The following is a 22,056-nucleotide window of genomic DNA, read 5'->3' as shown; positions in this document are numbered from 1 at the left end:
GGTGTGTCCCTGTGTAATTGACAGTGTTTCTGCCACACAAAATAGGTGCATCTTGTAATTAAGGGCATCCAGATTTGGTGAAATATGGAATCATTACCAGTTGTGCTGATCTGCGGAAAACTGCAACATCTCTGGGTAAAAATGTCCCCATCTGCAACATAGACACAATGTCCCTCCTTCAGCCAGCCACCGTGAGGCCAAAATGGGACCACATCTATAGACAGTTTGACACTGCCCATCACTCCCCGCCCTCCCTCCTGGATGTCACCAACTGGTGGACAAAGGTGGGCTTTGGGCAAACAGGCTGTCCTGAGCCCGGAGCCTGTTTGTTTATCTGTGGAGGGGGAGGCCTCAGCTCTGAGGGCCAAGCAAATATTTGAGGTTATGGATTAACTCCTGCGCGGTTCAGGCTGTCATGGCGGCGGGACGGCGACCTTGCAGTTTCTCCCTGGCCCACCCCAGTAAGTCCCCTTCATGGCAGGTCTGTGGGGGAATGGAGGAGGGCTGAGCAGATGTGTAGGCTGCATCCTCCAGCCAGGGTTCCAGAGGTTGGCTAGAGCTTGGGCTAAGGCGACATCAGGGCTCTGCCACAGGCCGGGCCAGGGCACCGGCTGGCATTCCTCAGGCCTGGGTGCCACTGTTTCCAGGGGCCTTCTTCCCAGACTTGGAGGCAAATGGAAGTCGTCTGAGGGCCTCCAGGGCCCAGGGACGTCATCAGGGGCAGCCTGGAGCCCAGGACTCCCCATTCTCCCCACCTCACCCCCACCTCTAAACCTAGGGTTTAGATTTAAGCGAATTTCAGAAACAGCCTCGGGGGAGTCCCTGAAGACAGAGTGAGGTCAGATGGAGTGGGGGAGGGTGCCGATGGGGCAGACAGGCCTACCCCTAGGGCTTGGAGGCGGTGGAGGGCTCACTCCTCAGTTTCCAGCCTGCAGGGCTATATCTGGGGCTTTGTGGGGCACCCGGCAGTTTGGCGCAAGGGTTAAGGTTCCAGGCCTGGAGCCATATAGGCCTGGGCTCAGGTCCTAGCTCTGTCACACCCTGGTTGTGGGTTTTCAGTAAGCTACTTCCCTCCTCTAAGCTTCAATGTGACCACCCTCTATGAAGCGGGGCGATGACATTAATACCTCCTTCATGGGCGTTGTGAACTTTAACTGAGAGAATAAAAGCTAATATTTCCTGAGCATTTGCTGTGTACAAACCCTGTCTTAAGAGCATTATGTGGATTAACTCATTTAATTCTCACAGTAACCCTATAATGCAGAAATACATTTTTTCTAACCCGGAAACTGAGGCATGGAGCGTTAGGTGTCCTGCCCAGTGTTGCTGTCCCGCAGCTCGGATTTGCACCAAGTGGTTTGACTTTGGTGGCCTGCTTTCTGAACCACGTATAAATTGCTTGAAAAATGCCATGAATGTCCGATAAATGTTAGTTAAGACTCTTAGCCTGGCCATTAGATCAGCAAAGGCACCACCCCCTGACCCTCACAAAGAACAGGGCGAGGGAGGGCACCTGCCACGGCCCTTCTGTGCTGAGTCCCTTTGATCTTCCCCAGGACTCTATGCCCTTTCCACTTTTTCTTTTCACCCCTCAGGTGCTGGGCAGCTGCTGTGATCCTAGCCCCACATAGGCAAGGACACTGAGGCACCAGTGGCTGTCCATCTAATGAACAGGGACCCCCCCCCCCAGCCCCAGCCCTTGCAATCAGCTCCCATCTGGGGCCGGGGCGACAGGTAGAGCAGGGGCTGGTGGGGCTGCTGGAAGCTCAGAGGCCCTCCTCAGACAGGTGGCAGCAACTCCAGAATGTGGCAGCTCGCAAGCCTCTTACTGTTGGTGACCATCTGGGGAACTTTCGGCACACCAGCTCCTCCTGGTAAGGCCACTGTCCTCCTTCCCTGGGACTCTTGGGGTCTTCACGAGGCCCTCTCTGGCACCTCACAAGGCCCTCATACCTTGCAACATCTCCTCTGAGCCTCAGTGCAACATGCGAGGCCCCATGGGGAGGAATTGCCTGACAGTTCCCTGCAGGCCAGCTGTTGGAATCCAGCAGCTGCCCGCCCTGGGAGGGGGCGGGGGGAACTGTGACTGTGAGGGCAGAGTACTGTGGTGACAGCAAGGAGCCCCGGGAGTCATGTCCTGAAGCTCCTTCCTCCAGTCTGGGAGTGGGCCGCAGAGTCCCCTGGGCCTTTCCCCTCCACCCACTCACTCCCTTAACTGCGAAAGCCAAAAGCCAGGCCTGGCCACCACCCACTGCCAATGCGCCAGGGCGGCCTCTCCTCCAAGGTGCGTGTACAGTGACGGCCCTGCTCCACCCTTACCTTGGTCCCTCCCAGCCAACAGGAGGAAGCCAGGGTAGGTGGGGAGGTCTGAGGGGCAATAAGCTGCCAGTGTCTTCTAGCAGCCCCCCCACCCCCACCCCTGGCCCCCTTGGCTCCTGGAGGCACACCGGCCGCTGCTGGCATTTCAGCCTCTTCTTGAGCTGCTTGTCTGCCTGGGGAGCCCCCCACTCCCACCTGTGGTCCCCTCGGCTCCTATATCCAGACTCAGCTCAGATGCCTTCCTTCCCTGGCCTTTGCACTGCCTCCTCTAGCCTCTCTTCCTCACGCCCCTGACTTGGTCCCTCCATCCCAGCTGTACCCAACAGACCCCTCTCAGAGCCCAAGAGACAGTTCTGCTGTCCTCTGGGTCTGCCCCAGGAGAGGGGAAGGCAGGGGAAATGCTCCACTCAGGGGAGGTCAAGGAGCGGAGGGGAGGGAGAAGGGACAGAAGCAAGATAGGGTTGTCCAGGGGGTACTCAGAGAACAATGAGACAAGGTGAACTTTGCAGTCCTGGTAATAACAACCACACACAGACAACATGTGTCACTGGGTGCCATGTCTAGGTCAGGCACTGTGCTGTTTGATAACATTATCGCATCCTCATGTTTGCACGAATAAACTGAAGTTTAGAGAGGCAAAGGCACTGGCTCAAGGTCACACGGAGGTCAGGTTGGGTCCAAAGGGAGGGCTGTCTGTCCAGCACATGCACTCTGAATGGCCAAGTCTCCTGTCCTCCAAGGCTGGCCAAGGTGTGGAGAAGAGAACAGAGGAACAGGGGAGTTTTAAGTCCTGAGGGCCCAAGACAAAAATATCTCTTGGGACTCACCACAGAGTAGCTCCCACCCCAGACCCCTCCGCCCAATGAGCTTCCCCTCCCTCAAACCAGACTCAGTGTTCTCCGGCAGCAAGAGTGCCCACCAGGTTCTGCGGATCCGCAAGCGTGCCAACTCCTTCCTAGAGGAGATCCGGGCAGGCAGCCTGGAGCGGGAGTGCATAGAAGAGATCTGTGACTTCGAGGAGGCCCAGGAGATTTTCCAAAATGTGGATGACACAGTAAGGCCAAATGGCTGGGTGGAGAGGATGAGCCTCAGGGGCAGGCTGGGGGCCAGAAGGGGTCTAGAGGAGCAAGCTGGGGCGCCACTGCTGAGGCCCTCTTGGGAGTCCGGGGAGGCAATGGGCAGCAGGCCCTTCTCCATCCAGCTTGTCAGAGGTGGGGGCGGTGAGTGGAATGAAGAGGACACTGGCCCTACGGTCTTGGTCAGGGCACATGTGACTGCAAGGAACAGAACTCTGCAATTAGCTCCAGGAATAGGGAGCTTGGGGAAGCCTTAGGCTGGGATTCCCAACAACCCCACTGGAGGAAGTGCAGCCCGCCCACTGCCCACAACTGGCTACCACTGCCTCCCCTTTGCTCTGGGACCAAAATGCCACGTAATCTGCTTCCAGCCATGCACCTGCCAATCAGGGGGTATGTGACCCAAGACTCCCTGATGTCTGTCTACATACACTCCCAGGAGTTGTGCTGCCACCTGGGATGCCCTTCTAAGCTGTCTTTAGACATGCTCTTCCTTCTTATTCAGGGCTTCCAAGGCTAAGGGGGGAACTCTGGTGTGCCCTTTCAGCTGCTACCTCCTTGCCTAGATCCCCACTGCCTCCTTTCCCAAATGGCCTCCCCAACAGATGCCCGAAGGACTTCCTGCCCCCGGCAATCTGAGCACCTTACCCCAAGGTGTCCCAGGCCCAGCAGGGCTTGATGCTGCAGGCACCGGCAATGGAGCTGAGGTGTGGTCCTTCAGACCGGTAGCCGCGGCAGTAGCAGCAGGGACTTGGTTAGACAAGCAGACTTTCTGCATCAGCAATCATTGTCTAACCAACAAGGTCTCCACTTTGAGAACACCGGCTTAGGGAAAGACCACATGCATGAGAGGTCCAGAAAAGCCTAAAAGGAGTGATGGAGGCTGGAAGGAGGCAGAGCAGCTGGGTGGGAGATTTGGGTCCCTTCCATTGTAAAGGCTGTTGTGGTAGCAGACAATCCAGAGAGCAGGTTTCCAGCTGCATTGGGGGTGGTGGTGCCTGGCATGTGCGGTGGAGATGGGCAGCAGGGGGCAAGGAGGAGTGTGGCCCTACTCAGAGTGCAGTTGCGCCAGTGGCTGGCAACAAGCCGGGGTAGACCCCTCTTTGTTCAGAAGCCCTTCCCTCCCCTGCCCCACCTGGGCCAGACTCAGGAGGCGCCCCGTGGGCTCCCCATGTACTTATACATAGGCTGATGGCCTCTGACCCTGTCCCTTTTCTCCACAGCTGACCTACTGGTCCAAGTACGTCGGTGAGTGCGCTCTAGATTCCAGGCTGCGGTGCCCCCGCCCCCTCGGGTTTTGGGGCCGCTGTAGGGACGGGTAGCCGGCTGGCGGCACCAGTGACGCCCCTCCTCCCCTGTCTCAGACGGGGACCAGTGCGCGGCCCTACCCCCTGAGCACCTGTGCGACAACCCGTGTTGCGGGCACGGCACGTGCATCGACGGCATCAGCGCCTTCCGCTGCGATTGCGACCCGGGCTGGGAGGGCCGCTTCTGCCGGCACGGTGAGAGGACTGGCCGCGGAAAGGGGGTGGGGGGACGGGGCGGGGCCCGGGGGGCCGGGACGCGCCGCGCCACCGTGCCCTCCTGGCGCCTCCTCCCTGTCCGCGCAGAGGTGAGCTACTCCAAATGCACGGTGGACAACGGCGGCTGCGCGCACCACTGCCTGGAGGAGGAGGGCGGGCGCCGCTGCAGCTGCGCGCCGGGCTACCGGCTGGGGGACGACCACCTGCAGTGCGAGCCCACAGGTGAGCCCCCCCCATCCCGGGGGCGGGGGGCGGCACGGGGAGGCGCCTTCCCAGGAAGTGCACGAGGAGGCGTGCCGTCCCTGCACTGGGTGCTTGGTAATGCAGTCAGCCCAGGAGTTGGGAGGGTGCCTTGGGTCACTTTCCCTTGCTTGCCTGCCTTCCTCCAGGTTCCCTCCTCATCCTGGGGACAACTTTTGCAGGAGCATGAGCTCTTGGGTAGTTCATCTCCCAAACTCTGAGCGCGTGTAGGGGGCCAGGCCTCCAGCATCTTCCTCCATCTACCTTGGATGGCTTTCTGTTAGGAAGACACTTGTCCAGCCTGGCATCCTATTTCCCCTTTTACCTCTGGCTTCTCTGAGGAGACACAGGAACCACGAGTCTGCCTTCTTTTCTATTTTCCTTCTCGTACGTTTTAATTTTTATCAACTTTGAATATGTCCTAGGCGGTGAGAATTTCACAACTCTTACCATGAATTGCAGCGGGTTGCTCCTCAGTGTGGGTCTTTTGTCATTTTCATGTGGAAATTCCTATCTACTGCCGCAGGCACGTTTCCTTAGTTATTTCTTTGATACCCTCCCCCCCTGCCGTCTCTCTTCTTGCCTCCAGGCCCTCCTGTTACTCAGATCTCTTTGCTCAGGATTGCTCTTCCAGGTTTATTATCACTTCTGTTTTCCATCTCTTTGATTCCGTGTTTTTCTTTCAGAGAACTTTCCACGATGTTATATTCCAACCCTTTTTCTAGGAAGAAACGTATAACTTTTTATTTTGAAATAGAGATTCACAGAAACTTACAAGGAAATACCTGTGGACCTGCTGGCCTGGGGGCTTTCCTGAGAGGCCGTTAGAAGGCCCATGTCAAGGGCAGAACCCCTACTGCCCTGCTCCTCAGGTGTCTAGGCAGTTTCCTGAGAGGAATCCTCCAGGCTCCCATTTGAATGGGCACAGCCTGCCTTCCAGCCCCCTAGCGCAGAGTAGGGAAGAGGAGCTGGCATCTGCCCAGTCTGCAGATACCTGCATGACTCCCTCTGGTCAGCCTTGCATGTCACTCTTTGCTGTGGCTGGAGCCTGGACACCTATGGTCTTTTGCAGGGCTGAGAAAGGAGAGTCAAGCCACTGGCGGCCTGGGACAGAGATCTAGGGCTCTAGCAATCTCATTTCCAAACTCAGCATTCCTGTCTGTAGTCCCAACCTACACTGTGTCCTTCAGAAGCACTGAGGCTTCTGGGGAGGTTCTGTAATAAAAGCAGTCTGCTGCTGGAATCTCCTATTACTGGCTGAGGTTTTTGCTTTCTCAGCCAGCCAAGTCAGTTACCATGTCCAGCTTCTGGAATTTTGTTGCTGTTGTCTGTCTCTATTCTCTGCCACTATGCAATTCCCCGGCTGATGTTTGCCCACTGCTCCTGCGACAAGTGTAAATCTCTCATCCTAGCATGCGTAGTCCATCACGAGCAGGCGCTGGAAGCCCTCCCAGCCCTCAGTTCTCTGTCCTGTGCTCCCTCCTCTTGGCAGAGGACCTCACAACTGTGCTCAGAGCTACTTTGGGGCTCTCCAGGAATGCCCACCACTTCCTCCCCATAATTTCTTACCTGTGTTAGGAGCTTGGTGGCATCCCAGCATGACTTTACTTACATACTTCAGGGATTACTCCCAGCAGCCCTGGGTATACTGAACTCTGAGAAGTTTAACAACCTGTCCAAGGACACACAGATAGGTAGTGATGCTGCTTGGTCTGGCTCTTACCATTAGGTGGCATAATTTGTTGACTGACTAACCCAAGGGGATTTGCAGGTTGCTGGAACTGGGAACCTCAGCATCCCCCGTCCCTTTAACCCTACAATGGAGCAAACTAGCCTGCAGGCAGGAAGTAGACAAAGATGGGAGGGCAGTCTTGGGGAGTAGGGCCTGACAGGAACTCCCTTGCTTCCCCCTATCTTCAGTGAAGTTCCCCTGTGGGAGGCCGGGGAAGCGACTGGAGAAGAAGCGCAAGCACGTGAAACGTGACACAAACCAAACTGACCAAGTAGATCCAAGGCTCGTCAATGGGAAGGTGACCAAATGGGGAGAGAGCCCCTGGCAGGTGAGAGGAGAAGCCTCTGTTCAGCAGTTGGGTGAGGAATCACGGAGCCCCTACTGGGAGTTCTGGTCAGGACACACAGGCGGAGAGTGGAAATGCTGCCTTCACTTGGGGAAGGGGGCTGTGCTAACGGCGAAGCAGTTTCAGGGAAAGCTGGGGGTACCTGTTGGGAGAGTAGTGGTCAGGGCAGGGTGGGTCAAGCACAGGGGCATGGGGCAGATGTGCAGGTAGGTGAGTCATAGTGTTAACAGAGAGCTGGAAAGATAATGTGCTGCTGGTGACATTTTAGGCAGAGGCCTGGCCAGTGGCGGAGGTGTTTTGCTTGGGAGAGAGCTGGGAGGTTGGGTTGACCCTGAAGTACCTCTCTAGCCTCACCATGGGAACCAACACTTTGATTCCTTCCTAGGCACGGGGGAGGAATACGCAGGGGATTGGCAGGCCTTAGGGAGCTCATAGATCCTGGGAGGGAGGCCCCTGAAACACAGCCACTCAAAGGGACCAAAGCCAGCATGGCTAGTGGGATAGGGGCTTCCGGAACCCTGAGGGGGATACTCAACGCAGCCTATAGGCTTCAAAGGCTTCTTAGAGGACTTGAGTCCCAGCCTGAGACCCAAGGGTAAGCAGAACTCTCTGCACTGCTAAGGATGACTAGAGCAACAGCATGGACAAAGGCAAGGAGATGCCCTACAACAGGCCAGCTCTGCAGGACAAACAAAAGTAGAAAATGCCAGCAAAGGACTGTAAGTCCATGCCTGCATGACCAGGGAACCCAGGAAAGACCTACCTATGCAGCCAGTGCCTCGGGCTTGAGAACCATGCTGGGGCTGTGCTGAGAACCACAGGCCCTGACTTGGAGTTGTCAGAGTTGTGTTGTGATGTGACTGCCCACTCCCATTCCAGGTGATCCTGCTGGACTCAAAGAAGAAGCTGGCCTGCGGGGCCGTGCTCATCCACACCTCCTGGGTGCTGACAGCAGCCCACTGCATGGAGGACTCTAAGAAGCTCATCGTCAGGCTTGGTGCGGGCTGCAGCCAGGCAGGAGGGGACCACCAGAGGCCTCAGGGAGGGGTGGCACCAGACAGGCTAGCCAGGTTTGGGGACCCTCGTCTTTGGGGTGCTTGAGCAAGAGGCTGCTTGAGTGCCATGGAAGGTGTCTGGGGAGAAGAGGCCTATGTGCTCCCCCCGGCCAGTCTTGGGGTGGAATTTTAGACAGTGACACCTGGTATTCGGCAGCTGAGCAGCAGAGGCCCCACATCTTCCCTGCTGCTTCCCCCAGCTGCTTCCCTGCAATAGTCCAGGGCCACAAGCCTGGGCCCCACTATACCAGTTTCTGGAGTGGCCTCTCCGCTGTTTATGCAGAAAAGAAGGAAAAGATGTATTGAGAATGACCAAATTCATATTCCCTACAATTACCTCCAGCACGACCGATGGCCAGTGGCCTCCAGTAGCACTCGGTTTAGAATTTCCAACCCCCCGCCAGCTGCCCCTACCCCTCCAGGAGCCATCAGCCTTGCTGGAGAGGATCTTGTCTTTTGTGTGTGACCCAGATCTTTCTTCCCTGGCAGAGCCTGTGTCCTGTGGGTCCTCACTGGGTCTTGCTGCTCTTGCCCTGTTCCCATCGTGGGATGTCACTACCTTGCTCTCAGGCCAGCACTGCTAGCAGGAGAGTTGTGTCTCCCCGCTGCAGTTGCTCCACGTTCCCTTCGTGGCTCTGGGCTGTGTCCTGGGCTTCCCTGCTGACTGCCCACTGCTGCTTACTTGCCAGGCCTCCCATTCTGCCCCTTTAGGACTGACACCACAGCTGTTACCATGTGCAGGGATATGAGGCACAGACTTAACGGCACCCGTGACAGTGTCTGGGAGACACGGCAGCCATTCCAGGTGTGGACTCGCTGGCTGCCACCAACCACTCTAACTGCTCCTCTGCCCCACAGGGGAGTATGACCTGCGGCGCTGGGAGAAGTGGGAGATGGATGTGGACATCAAGAAGATCCTTATCCACCCCAACTACAGCAAAAGCACCACGGACAATGACATCGCACTGCTCCGCCTGGCCCAGCCCGCCATCCTCTCCCAGACCATCGTGCCCATCTGCCTCCCAGACAGTGGCCTTGCAGAGCGTGAGCTCACCCAGGTTGGCCAGGAGACCGTGGTGACCGGCTGGGGCTATCGCAGCGAGACCAAAAGAAACCGCACCTTCGTCCTCAACTTCATCAGTATCCCCGTGGCCCCGCACAACGAGTGTGTCCAGGCCATGCACAACATGATCTCTGAGAACATGCTGTGCGCGGGCATCCTTGGGGACTCACGGGATGCCTGTGAGGGAGACAGTGGGGGGCCCATGGTCGCATCCTTCCGTGGCACCTGGTTCCTGGTGGGCCTGGTGAGCTGGGGTGAGGGCTGCGGGCGCCCCCACAATTACGGCATTTACACTAAAGTCAGCCGCTACCTTGACTGGATCCACAGCCACATTAGAGCTGAGGAGGCCTCCCCTGAGAACCAGGTACCGTAGCATCCCTCAGGCTTGTACCCCCAGAGGCCACTCATGCAATGGGGGCTGGATTGCTGAATGGCAATATTTGAGATATTAAAGGGGACATGTAACATGCACACCAGCTACAGTTCTGTCTGTCTTTGCATCCCTTTCCTGGGCTGTTCTGGAGGGAAGTAACATTTATGGAGCATCTTCTGCATGTCCCACACTTTATGAACACAATCTTATTTAACTTCCCAAGCAACTCTGGGGTGGGGAAGAGTAGGTCCAAGTTTGGTGAAGTCTGAGGCTGATAACATCGGAGGGGGCTCTCTATATGAAAAAGAATAAAAAATGTGACTATAAAACTGTGAGAGTCCTCCCAGGGTCTTGGAAGGAGCCCGCACAAAACAAGAGATCTGGAAGCCAGAGCTTTACAGTAAACCCAAAAATGAGGGTAGAGCTTTTGAGCTCATATTACAGAGGAGGAAACTGAAGTTCAGGAGGGTTTACCTGGTGGAATCAGGATTCAAGTCTAGGTCTGACTCCCAAACCCCTGTGCCCCTGTCTGTTCTCCACTCCTCTACACCTGCTGGGTGTAGAGGCCATTGTCAGTCCAGTGGAGGAAGTAGCCAGAGACTCAGAAGGGTTGGTTCAGCTCAGCATGAGCTCGCAGTGTAGTTGCAGAAGCTGCTTAAGGACGATTTCACACAATCCTGAACAGCAGGAAGCAGGAGGTTCTGTCTTGACCCAGCTTCTAGGCGTAACTAGATGAGACAGAGAAAGAAGTAAGGAGGTACCTGATAAAAAGGGATAGAGGTGAGACAAGCTGAGACAATTAGCTGAAAGTCATACAAGTAATCTCTGTGTGGCCTTGGCCAAGTCATTCTCTTCTCTGAGTGGCAGTAAAATAAAGGGATTAAATGAAAACAGTGGCTCTCCATCCTATCGGCACATTTGAACTTCCTGGGGAACTCTCAAAAACATCTAGCTCCAGTTGCACCCTCAGAGACTGGTTAAACTGATTTATAGTAGGGGACCCAGACATTGATATTTTAAAAACTCCCTAGGTCATTTAAAAGTGTGACTGGGGCTAAAAGCCACTAGACCAGATGATCTTTAAGGGCCATTTCTGCTTGGGTAGGTGCTAGCTCTAAGCCTCAGGACCAATGAGAATGAAGACCAGCAATCCCAGGAAGGATAGCACGAGTGAGTCAATAGTGAAGGAGGCCCTGACTTGTGGTTATACCCAGCTTGTCAGAACCACAGCTGCTAATTACAGACCAGAGAGATACCAGGACTCATGGAGTTATCTTTGTGCAACCACAAGAGAAGAGGTATGCCTGAGAAGGGGCCTGCAGATTAATCTCTTAACTGACCCAGGAAAGAGGTAGATACGACAGCTAGGAACTGGGAGGAAGTCACACCCAGGGTTGGAACCACCTCCCAATTAGTGCATCAGACCAGCGTCTGTGACACTTGCAACGGGACATAAAGGATTGAGAGAATGACAGCATGCTGGATGTCTTTGCACCAGGTGAACTTCCTGTAAAGACAGTTAACTAGAATGGGTGAGGAAACTCTGGCATGACAGCATGAGGAGATCTACTGACCTGCTCTCTAGAGGGAATTTACCCACTAGTGAAAATTATAAAAACAAATATTTGAAGTCTCTGGAAATGGTCCTAAAGGCAAACAAAACAAGAACAAAGATACATCTTTTAAACACACACAAGAAAACTTGACCTGTCCAACAGAGAACAAAGAAGGAGAATAAAAATAAATAAGCAGCACACACAAATACATTTCATTCCTATATAATAACAATGAGCATGTGCAAATCATAATTAAAAACACAATACCACTTCCAACCACCCTAAAGAAAATGAAGTACTTAGATATAAATGAAACACACAATTATGGCCATCTGATTTTTGACACAGCTGCAAAAGCAATTCAATGGAGGAAGGAGAGACTTTTCAATACATGAACCTTGTACAATTGGGCATCCATAGGCCAAAAAATGAAACCCAATCAAAGTATCACACCTTATACAAAAAGTAAATCAAAATGGACATAAACTATAAAATGAGACAAGAAGAAAGTATAGTTAATGGAAACTATGGAATAAGATGGAAATAATTATAAATATAATTAGGTTAAACTTACCAATTGAAAGAGAAAACTCACATGGACTAGATGGACCTAACAGATATATTCAGAACATTTCATTCTAAAGGAGCAGAATAAACATTCTTTTCAAGTGCACATGGAACATTCTCCAGAATAGATCACATACCAGGTCACAAATCAGCCTTCAACAATACAAAAAGATTGAGATCATACCATGCATATTTTCAGACCACAGCATTATGAAACTTAAGTCAACCACAAGAAAAAATTTGGAAAGACAACAAATACACGGAGGTTAAAGAACATCCTACTAAAGAATGAATGGGTCAACCAGCAAATTAAAGAAGAAATAAAAAAATGTATGGAAGCAGATGAAAATGAAAATATGACAGTCCAAAACCTTTGGATGCAGCGAGGGTGGTCCTAAGAGGGAAGTATATTGCAATATAGGCCTAACTCAAGAAGCAAGAAAAGTCTCAAATATACAACCTAATATTACACCTAAAGGAGCTAGAAAAGAAACAGTAAATAAAGCCTAAAACCAGCAGAAGAGGGGAAATATAAAGATTAGAGCAGAAATAAGTGATATAGAAACAAACAAACAAATGAAAACAGAACAGATCAACGAAACCAGGAGTTGGTTCTTTGAAAGAATTAATAAAATTGATAAACTCCTAGCCAGACTTATTAAAAAAAAAAGAGAGAGAGAGAAGGAACCCACATAAATAAAATCACAAATGAAAGGGGACAGATCACAACCAACACCACAAAAATACAAACAATTGTAAGAGAATATTATGAAAAATAGTAGCCAACAAACTAAGCAATCTGGAAGAAATGGACAAATTCCTAGAAACATACAAATTACCAAATCTGAAACAGGAAGATACAGAAAATTTGAACAGAGCTATAACCAGCAATGAAATTGAATCAGTAATAAAAAAAACTCCAAAAAACAAAAGTCCAGGGCCAGACAGCTTCCCAGGGGAATTCTACCAGACATTTAAAGAGTTAATACCTATTCTTCTTGAACTGTTCAAAAAAAAGAAAAAAAAAATGAACAGAAAACTTCCAATCTCTTTCTACAAGGCCAGCATTACCTTGATTCCAAAACCAGACAAACACACAGCTGAAAAGGAAAATTACATGCCAACATAACTGATGAACATGGATGCAAAAATTCTCAACAAGATATTAGCAAATCAATCCAACAGTACATTAAAAGAATTATTCACCACGATCAAGTGGGATTTATTCCTGGCTGTAGGTGTGGTTCAATATTCACAAGTCAATCAACATGATACACCACATTACTAAAAGAAAGGATAAGAACTATAGGATCCTCTCAATAGATGCAGAAACATCATTTGACAAAATACGGTAGCCATTCTTGATAAAAACCCTCAACAAAGTAGGGACAGATGGAACATACCTCATATATGAAAGACCAGGCCATATATGAAAGACCCACAACTAATATCATCCTCAACGGGGAAAAACTGAGGGCCACTCTCGCCATTACTTTTTAACACTATCTAGAAGTCTTAGCCTCAGCAATCAGACAACAAAAAGAAACAAAAGTCACCCAAATCAGCAAGGAAGAAGTCAGACTTTCACTATTTATAGACAACATGTAACTCCACGTAGAAAACCCAACAAACTGCACCAAAAAATTGCTAGAACTAATACATGAATTCAGCAAAGTCACAGGATATAAAATCAATGTAAAGAAATCTGTTGCATTTGTATTTACTAATAACGAAGCAGCAGAAAGAGAAATCAAGGAATCGTTCCCATTTACCACTGCACCAAGAGCCAGAAGATACCTAGGAATGAACCTAACCAAAGATGTAAAGATCTGAACTCTGAAAACCAGAGAACACTTATGAAAGAAATTGAAAAGGACACAAAGAAATGGAAAAGCACATGGATTGGAAGAACAAACGCTGTTAAAATGGCTATACTTCCCAAAGCAATCTACGCATGTAATGTAATCCTTATCAAAATACTACCATCATTTTCCACAGAGCTAGAAAACATAATCCTGAAATTTGTGTGGAATCACAAAAGATGCCAAATAGACAAAGCAATCCTGAAAAAGAAAAGCAAAGCTGGAGTCATCACAATTCTGGACTTTAAGTTGTATTACAAAGCTGTGATCATCAAGACAGTATGGTACAGGCACAAAAACAGACACATAGATCAATAGAACAGAATAGAAAATCCAGAAATGGACCCACAACTATATGGTCAACTAATCTTTGACAAAGCAAGAAAGAATATTCAATGAAAAAAAGACAGTCCTTTCAACAAATGGTGCTGGGAAAACTGGTCAGCAACATGCAGAAGACTGAAACTAGACCACTTTCTTACACCATACACAAAAATAAATTCATAATGGATGAAGGACCTAAATATGAGATAGGAAGCCATCAAAATCCTAGAGGTGAACACAGGCAACAACCTCTTTGACCTCAGCCATAGCAACTTCTTACTAGACATGTTGGTGAAGGCAAGGGAAACAAAGGTGAAAATGAACTATTGGGACTTCATCAAGATAAAGAGCTTCTGCACAGTGAAGGAAACAATGAACAAAACTAAAAGGCAGCCTATGAAACGGGAGGAGATATTTGCAAATGACATATCTGATAAAAGGTTAGTATTCAAAATCTATAAAGAACTTATCAAACTCAACATCCAAAAAACAAATAATCCAGTTTAAAAACAAGCTGAGGGCTTCAGAGGGGAGGGGGGTGGGGGAATGGGATAGGCTGGTGATGGGTAGTAAGGAGGGCACGTATTGCATGGTGCACTGGGTGTTATACGCAACTAATGAATCATCGAACTTTACATCAGAAACCAGGGATGTACTGTATGGTGACTAACATAATATAATAAAAAAAAACATTTAAAAATGGGCAGAAGGCATGAATAGACATTTTTCCAAAGAAGACATACAAATGGTTAACAGACACATGAAAAAATGCTGATTTTCACTTATTGTCAGAGCAATACAAATCAAAGCCACAATGAGATACCACCTCACACCTGTCGGAATGGCTAAAATTAACAACACAGGAAACAACAGATGTTGGTGAGGATGTAGAGAAAGAGGAACTGTCTTATGCTGTTGGTGGGAATACAAACTGGTGCAGCCACTCTAGAAAACAGTATGGAGGTTCCTCAAAAAGTTAAAAATAGAACCACCCTGTGATCCAGCAATTACACTATTAGGTATTTACCCAAAGGGTACAAGAATACAGATTCGAAGGGGTACATGCACTCTGATGTTTAGAAGCATTATCAACAATAGCCAAACTATGGAACAAGCCCAAATGTCCATCAACTGATGATCAATGGGTAAAGAAGATGGTGTGTGTGTGTGTGTGTATATACATATATATATATATATATATATATATATATATATAATAAAATGGAATATTACTTGGCAATCAAAAAGAATAAAATCTTGCCATTTGCAATGACATGGATGGAGCTAGGGTGTATTATGCTAAGTGAAGTAAGTCAGTCAGAGAAAGACAAACACCGTATGATTTCAGTCATATGTGGAACTTAAGAAACAAAGCAGTGAACATATGGGAAGAAAAAAAGAGAGAGAGTTAATAATGGATAAAATGGAAATCAAGGGAAAATATCATAAACAACAAAGATGGACATTACATACTGATAAAAGAATCAGTCATGTAATCATCATAATATGCATTTCTAACAATATAACCTCAAAATATATAAGCTAACAATTGACAGGAGTGCAGGGAGAAATAAACAATTGTATTGCAGATTTAAAAAACTCAGAAACCAATAAATTAAACAGATTTTAAAAATAAGTGGCTATATAGAATATCTGGACAATAAAATTAATAAGCTTGAGTGATTCTTTTTTAGCATACTTGGAGCATTTATAAAAATATACCAGGCCATGAAGGAAACTTGAATAAATTCCAAGGGCTCAATATGATCCAGAACATATCCTCTAGCCAAAAGGCAATGCATATATAAATTAATGAAAAAAATGTTTTAAAATCTCATGTTTTCAAACTAACATATTAGTAAAAAATCATAAGAAAAATTAAGAAATAGTAAGACAAAAGTCAAATTGTGAGACAGATAAGCAAGGCATAGAGGGAAATTGTATCTTTTAAATACACTTATCAAGAAAGAAAAGTTAACAGCAAGGATGTATATATAATAATTATATTATTTTTATTAATTATTAATTATTTATATATTTATATAATTATTATATATAATATATAATATATGTTCATGCATTATATAATAGATATATATATATATATATGTGTGTGTATATATATGTATATGTATGTCCCTCATAGCCCAAGAGAGAGAGAGAGATGGAGAAAGAGAGAAAGACAGAGAGAGAAAAAGAGAGAGGTGGAGAGGGAGAGAGATTGATTGCTCAATTGATTTTAACAAATTGACTCGTGTGATTATGGAGGCCTGGCCAGTCCACAATCTGATGGGTTAGACTGCCAGGATGGAGACTCAGGGAAGAAGTGCAGTTCTAGTCCAAAGATCACCTGCTGGCAGAATTCCTTCTTGCACAGGGGAGGTCAGTCTTTGTCTTATTAAGGCCTTCAACTGATTGAATGAGGCTCACCCACATTATGGAGGGTAATCTGCTTTACTCAGTCTACCACTTTAAAGGTTATTCTCATTAAAAGTGCTCTTCAAAGAAAACATTCAAAATGATGTTTACTAAATATCTGGGCACTGTAGTCCTGCTAACTTGACACACAAAATTAACCATCAACAAAAGGTTGAACTGTGCTGCCCCCCATTTAAATTCAATTGTTGAAATCTTAATGCCCCAGAACCTCAGAGGGTAACCTTATTTGGAAACAGGGATATTGCAGATGTAATTAGTTGATGTGAGGCAATACAAGAGTAGGATGGACCCCTAATATGACTGGTGCTCCTAAGAAGGGGGAAATTTGAATATAGACACATCAGGAGGAAAAAGATGTGAACACACAGGAAGAATGCTAGGTGAACATTAAGTCAGACATCGGGGTGATGTGCCTACAGGCCAAGGAACTCCAAAGACTGCCAGCAAGCCACCAGAAGCTACGGGAGAAGCATAGAACAGATTCTCCTCACAGCCAGCAGAAGGAACCAACACTGCTAGCAGTTTGATCTTGGACTTCTAGCCCCTAGAACTGTGAGACAACACATTTCTGTGTTTAGGCTGCCTGGTTTGTTGCAGTAGCAGACTATAAATACAGCAAGTGACACAAGAATTCTACTTAAGGAGCTGGAAAAAGTAACACAAACCCAAAGGAACAAGAAGGAAGGAAATATAAAGATAAAGGAGCAGAAATCAGTATAATAACAGAGAGGGAAATGGTGAAATGCAGATGAGTGAGAAACAAAACTAAACCTGGTGTGCTGAATAGATTACCTCTAGCAAGGGTAAAAGTGGGAAGTGCAGGTTAAAAAGGTAAGAATGAAGGGGTGCCTGGGTGGCGCAGTCGTTAAGCATCTGCCTTCGGCTCAGGGCGTGATCCTGGTGTTCTGGGATTGAGTCCCACATCGGGCTCCTCGGCTGGGAGCCTGCTTCTTCCTCTCCCACTCCCCCTGCTCTGTTCCCTCTCTCGCTGGCTGTCTCTCTCCGTCAAATAAATAAATAAAATCTTTTTTTAAAAAAAAAAAAGGTAAAAATGAAGAGAGCCGGCCTGAGGTTCCAGTTCAAGATCACAATGGAGGAGGATGTTGAGCTCACTCCTTCCCATATATGCACTGAATCTAGAGCTACATACGGAACAATTTCCTCTGGGGGAAAAATAAACAAACACAAAAAAACCAGACCAAAAACTAGCTGAGAGACTCCTACACATCAGCCAAATAAGAAAAAAATCCACATCAAAGTTTTCGGTAGGAGCCACTGAGACACAGTCTTGCCATAAACCCCACCCTTGGTGCAGCAACCCACAATTGGGAGGCAACGCAAAACCCTGAGCTTCTCCCTGAGGAGTGAAGGGTCTGAACTCCACACCAGGCATCCCAACTTTTAAGACCTGCACCTGAGAGATGAGCCCCCAAAACATCTAGCTTTGAAAGCCAATGCGGCTCGTGTGCATAAGACCCACAAGGCTATAGCAAACTGAGAAACAGTTCCTAAAAGGCTCTCATGCACAAATTCATCTACCCCAGAGCCCAGCACAAAGGCAGCTCACTGAAAAGTGCCCAGACTTTCTGTGAAAGAGGATTATTTGCTTGTCTTAAAGCACCAGCCTGAGGGGCAGACGTTTAATTAAATACATGCCTAGGGGCCTGCTGAAATACTCTCCAAAGACAGAAGCCCACGGGCACCATCTTTGCACTCTCCTTCTGCCTTGCTCCAGCTCACCAGTATCTCCCTGAAAGAAGCTTGTACCCTCATCTGGCACCCCGATTTTTGCAGCTGCTGCCCAGAGGACACCTCTAGATCATGTGGCTCTGGTGGCCAGTGGGGCTTATGCTCACAGGTCCTACAGGACTATAACAAAGAGGGAGACAGTTCTTCACTAGTTATCTCCCCCAGGGCAGAGCTCAGAGACAGCAGACTGAAATATGCCCCCAGTCTTTCTGTGAAAGAGGCCCATTTACTTGTGTCAAAGCTTCAGCGTAAAAGCAGGCTTCTGGGTTGGCACATATCTAGGAACCTACTGAGGTGCTCTCTGTGAATGGAGGTTGGTGGGTACCATCTTTTTGCTTTCCCTCTGGCTCATTCTGGGTTGTTGGTACCTGTGAGAGGCCTAATTGCTTACTTTTATGGCTGTGGCCTGAGGGCAGGCTTCTAATTAGACATATTTCTAGGGGCTGACTGCAATCCTCTCCAGAGACAAAGGAAGCCAGTGCATGCCATCTTCATGTTCTCCATCTGTTCAGCCTTGGGTTGTACATGTCTTTGAGAAAGGAACTTGTATACAAGTCTGGTGCCCTCGCTTTTGTGTCTGCTACGCAGAGGATATATCCCTTGGTAGCCTGGCTCTGGTGGCCAGTAGGGCTTGTGCTCATGCGCTCAGTGGGAGAGTAGCAAAAAAAAAAAAAAAAAAAAGAAAGAAAGAAACAGATTTTAACTGGCTATCACCCCAGGGCTCAGCACAAAGGAAGCAGATAGAAATGCCCACCTCCCAGTCTTCCCCTGAAAAAGATATATTTGCATACTTTAAAAGCTGCTGACTAAGGGTCTGGCTTTCTACAACCTGAATCTAGGTGCTGACTGAGATCCTTCCCTTTGGGACATTGACAGTCTTGGCACACCCTCAACTACTGGGAGACACTAATAATAAAGTAGGTTGCTTAGAAATTACAGGGGTTTAAGAGACAACTAAGATCTAGGGAAGGGTCAAATGATAAGATTCATCTCCCACACAAAGCCACCCCTGAAGCTAGGAGATGTTGCTCTTATATTTAATGCATAAAAACCAACAAAGAGTGAAGTAAAGTGAAGAAACAGAGCACTATGTTACAAATGAAAGAACAAGATAAAACCTCAGAAAAATACATTAACGAAATGGAGATAAGTGATTTATCTGATAGAATTCAAAATAATGGTCATAAAGATGCTCACTGAACTTGGGGGCAAAAATGGAAGAACAAAGAGACAAATTTTTTAAAGTCACAGACTTTAAAGAAGTCACAGAGCTAAAGAATACAATAACTGACCTGAAGAATAGTCTATAGGCGCTCAACTGTAGACTGGATGATGCAGAAGAAAGGATCGGTGAAATCAAAGACAGGGTAAGGAACTCACATAATCAGAGCAGGAAAAAAAAAAGAATGAAAAAGAGCAAAGATAGCTCAAGGGACCTATGGATCAACATCAAGTGTATCAACATGTGCATTACAGGTGTCCCAGAAGAAGAGAGAGAATGAGTCAGAAAACATATTTGAAAAAATAATGGCTAAAAACTTTCCTAACCTGGGAAAGGAAACAGACATACAGACCTAGGAAGCCTAGAGGTGCAAAATAAAATAACACAAAGAGACCCACACCAAAATATATTACAATTAAAGTGTCAAAAGTAAATGAGAGAGAATCTTAAAAGCAGCAAGAGAAAAACAACTTCTTAAGTATAACGGAGCCCCCATAAATCTATCAGCAGATTTTTCACCAGAAACTTTGCAGGCCAGAGAGGAATGGCATGACATATTCAAAGTGCTGAAAGTTAAAAATTGCCAACCTATAATACTCTATCTGGCAAAGTTGTCCTCAGAATTGAAGGAGAGATAAAGAGTTTTCCAGATATGCAAAAGCTAAAGGAATTCATCACCATTAAAGCAGCCTCACAGGGACATTTTTTAAGTGAAAGGGACTTCTTTAACTTGAAACAAAAGAGCACTAATTAATGAAACATTAGGAAAACATATGAAGGTAAAAATCTCACTGGTAAAAGTAAATATATGGTAAAATTTAGAATAATGTTGTAAAAGTGGAGGATTAATCCCTTATGCTAGTATAAAGGGTAAAAGACAGAAGTAGTAAAAATATAACTTCAATAATTATTTAATGGACACACAAGATAAAAAGAAGATATAAATTGTGACACCCCCCCAAACATAAAATGTGGTGGAGAGCTTTAGAATGCATTCAACCTTAAGTTGTTATCAACTTAAAATAGGTTGTTACAAATATAACTTGTTTTATGTAAGCCTTATGGTAACCACAAAAGCTACCGTAGATACACAAAAGATAAAGAGAAAAGAATCTAGCATACCACTACAGAAAATCAATACATTACAAAAGAAAAGAGCAAAAGGAGAAAGGAACAAAGGAATTACAAAACAGTCAGAAAAAAATGAACAAAATGGAAATAAGTACATACCTTTCAATAACTGCTTTAAATATAAATGAACTAAATTCTCCAATAAAAAGATATAGAGTGACTGAATGGAATAAAAAACAAGACCCATCCACATGCTGTCGACGAGAAATTCATGTCAGCTTTAAGGACATACATACAGACTAAAAGTGAAGAGATGGAAAAATGTACTCTACACAAATGGAAACTGAAAGAAAGATGGGGCAGCTACACTTATATCAGACAAAATAGACTTTAAGACAAAGACTATAATAAGACACAAAAAAGGTGATTACATAAAAATAAAGGGGTCAATCCAATAAGAGGATAAACATCTGTAGATATTTATTCACCAACATCAGAGCACCTGAATATATAAATCAAACACTAACAAACCTAAAGAGAGAAATAGACAGCAATGCAATAATAGTAGGGAACTTTAATACCCCACTTTCATCAATGTGCTAGATCCTTCAAATAGAATATCCATAAGAAAACATTGCCCTTAAGTGAAATGTTAGACCAGATGGATTTAACAGACATACAGAACATTCCTTCCAAACGCAACAGAATACACATTCTTCTCAAGTGCTCCAGTGCAAGATAGATCATATGCTAGGACCCAAAACAAGTCTTAATACATTTAAGAAGATTGAAATCATATTAAGCATCTTTTTTGACCACAGTGTTATGAGACTAGAAATTAATTACAAAAAGAACTCTGGAAAATTCACAAAAATGTGGGCATTAAACAATATGCTGCTGAACAACTAAGGGGTCAAAGAAGAAATCAAAAGAGAAAGAAAAAAAATACCTTGACTCAAATGAAAATGGAAAGACAACATACCAAAACTTATGGAATGTAGCAAAAGCAGTTCTAAGAGGGAAGTTCATAATGATAAATGCCTACTTCAACAAACAAGAAAGATCTCGACTAACCTAACTTTACACCTTAAAAACTAGAAAAAGAACAAACAAAGCCCAAAGTTAGTAGAAGGAAAGCAATATGTTATCAGAGAGGAAATAAATGAAATAGAGACTAAAAAGACAATAGAAAAGTTCAATGAAACTAAGAACTATTTCTTTGAAAAGATAAATTCAACAAATACTTAGCTAGACTGTCAAAGAAAAAGAGAGGACTCAAATAAGTAAAAATAGAAATGAAAGAAGAGATGTTACAACTGTTACCAAAGAAATACAAAGGATAAGAGACTACTATGAACAATTAGATTCCAGCAAACTGGATAATCTACAAGAAATGGATAAATTCATAAAAACATACAACGTACAGAGACTGAATCATCATGAAGAAATAGAAAGTCTGAACATAATAGTTACCAGTAAGAAGATTGAATAAATAATCAAAACCTCCCAACAAAGAAAAGTTCAGGACCAGATTACTTC

General features: G+C 46.5%; 1 protein-coding gene across 4 annotated transcripts; it reads left to right on the top strand.

Moving 5' to 3' along the window:
• Nucleotides 1–357: 357 nt before the first annotated feature.
• PROC (protein C, inactivator of coagulation factors Va and VIIIa) lies at nt 358–9,825 on the top strand. 4 transcript variants are annotated; one of them, XM_048214343.2, is made up of 9 exons: nt 359–461; nt 1,784–1,874; nt 3,207–3,373; nt 4,619–4,643; nt 4,760–4,897; nt 5,006–5,140; nt 7,079–7,218; nt 8,116–8,233; nt 9,150–9,825. In XM_048214343.2, exons 2-9 carry the CDS (start codon nt 1,805–1,807, stop codon nt 9,725–9,727), a joined length of 1,371 nt encoding a protein of 456 aa, XP_048070300.1. In that variant the 5' UTR covers nt 359–461; nt 1,784–1,804; the 3' UTR covers nt 9,728–9,825. The 4 variants fall into 4 exon arrangements, with proteins under 4 accessions (XP_044244248.2, XP_048070300.1, XP_044244247.2 ...); XM_026510204.4 differs by having other exon boundaries at nt 363–461; nt 1,788–1,874; XM_044388313.3 differs by having other exon boundaries at nt 358–461; nt 4,760–5,140.
• Nucleotides 9,826–22,056: the final 12,231 nt, after the last annotated feature.

The sequence above is a fragment of the Ursus arctos genome, unplaced genomic scaffold (assembly GCF_023065955.2).
Source record: "Ursus arctos isolate Adak ecotype North America unplaced genomic scaffold, UrsArc2.0 scaffold_1, whole genome shotgun sequence".
NCBI lineage: Eukaryota > Metazoa > Chordata > Mammalia > Carnivora > Ursidae > Ursus > Ursus arctos.
This window is presented reverse-complemented; position numbering and strand designations above follow the sequence as displayed.

Bases quoted from the DNA above. Each gene is read 5' to 3' on its own strand.
- PROC (XM_044388312.3), top strand. From the start codon at position 416: ATGGCGGCGGGACGGCGACCTTGCAGTTTCTCCCTGGCCCACCCCA. The intron at 3,374-4,618 runs GTAAGGCCAAAT...TTTTCTCCACAG, and splicing joins TCCAAAATGTGGATGACACA to CTGACCTACTGGTCCAAGTA. The intron at 7,219-8,115 runs GTGAGAGGAGAA...CTCCCATTCCAG, and splicing joins GGGGAGAGAGCCCCTGGCAG to GTGATCCTGCTGGACTCAAA.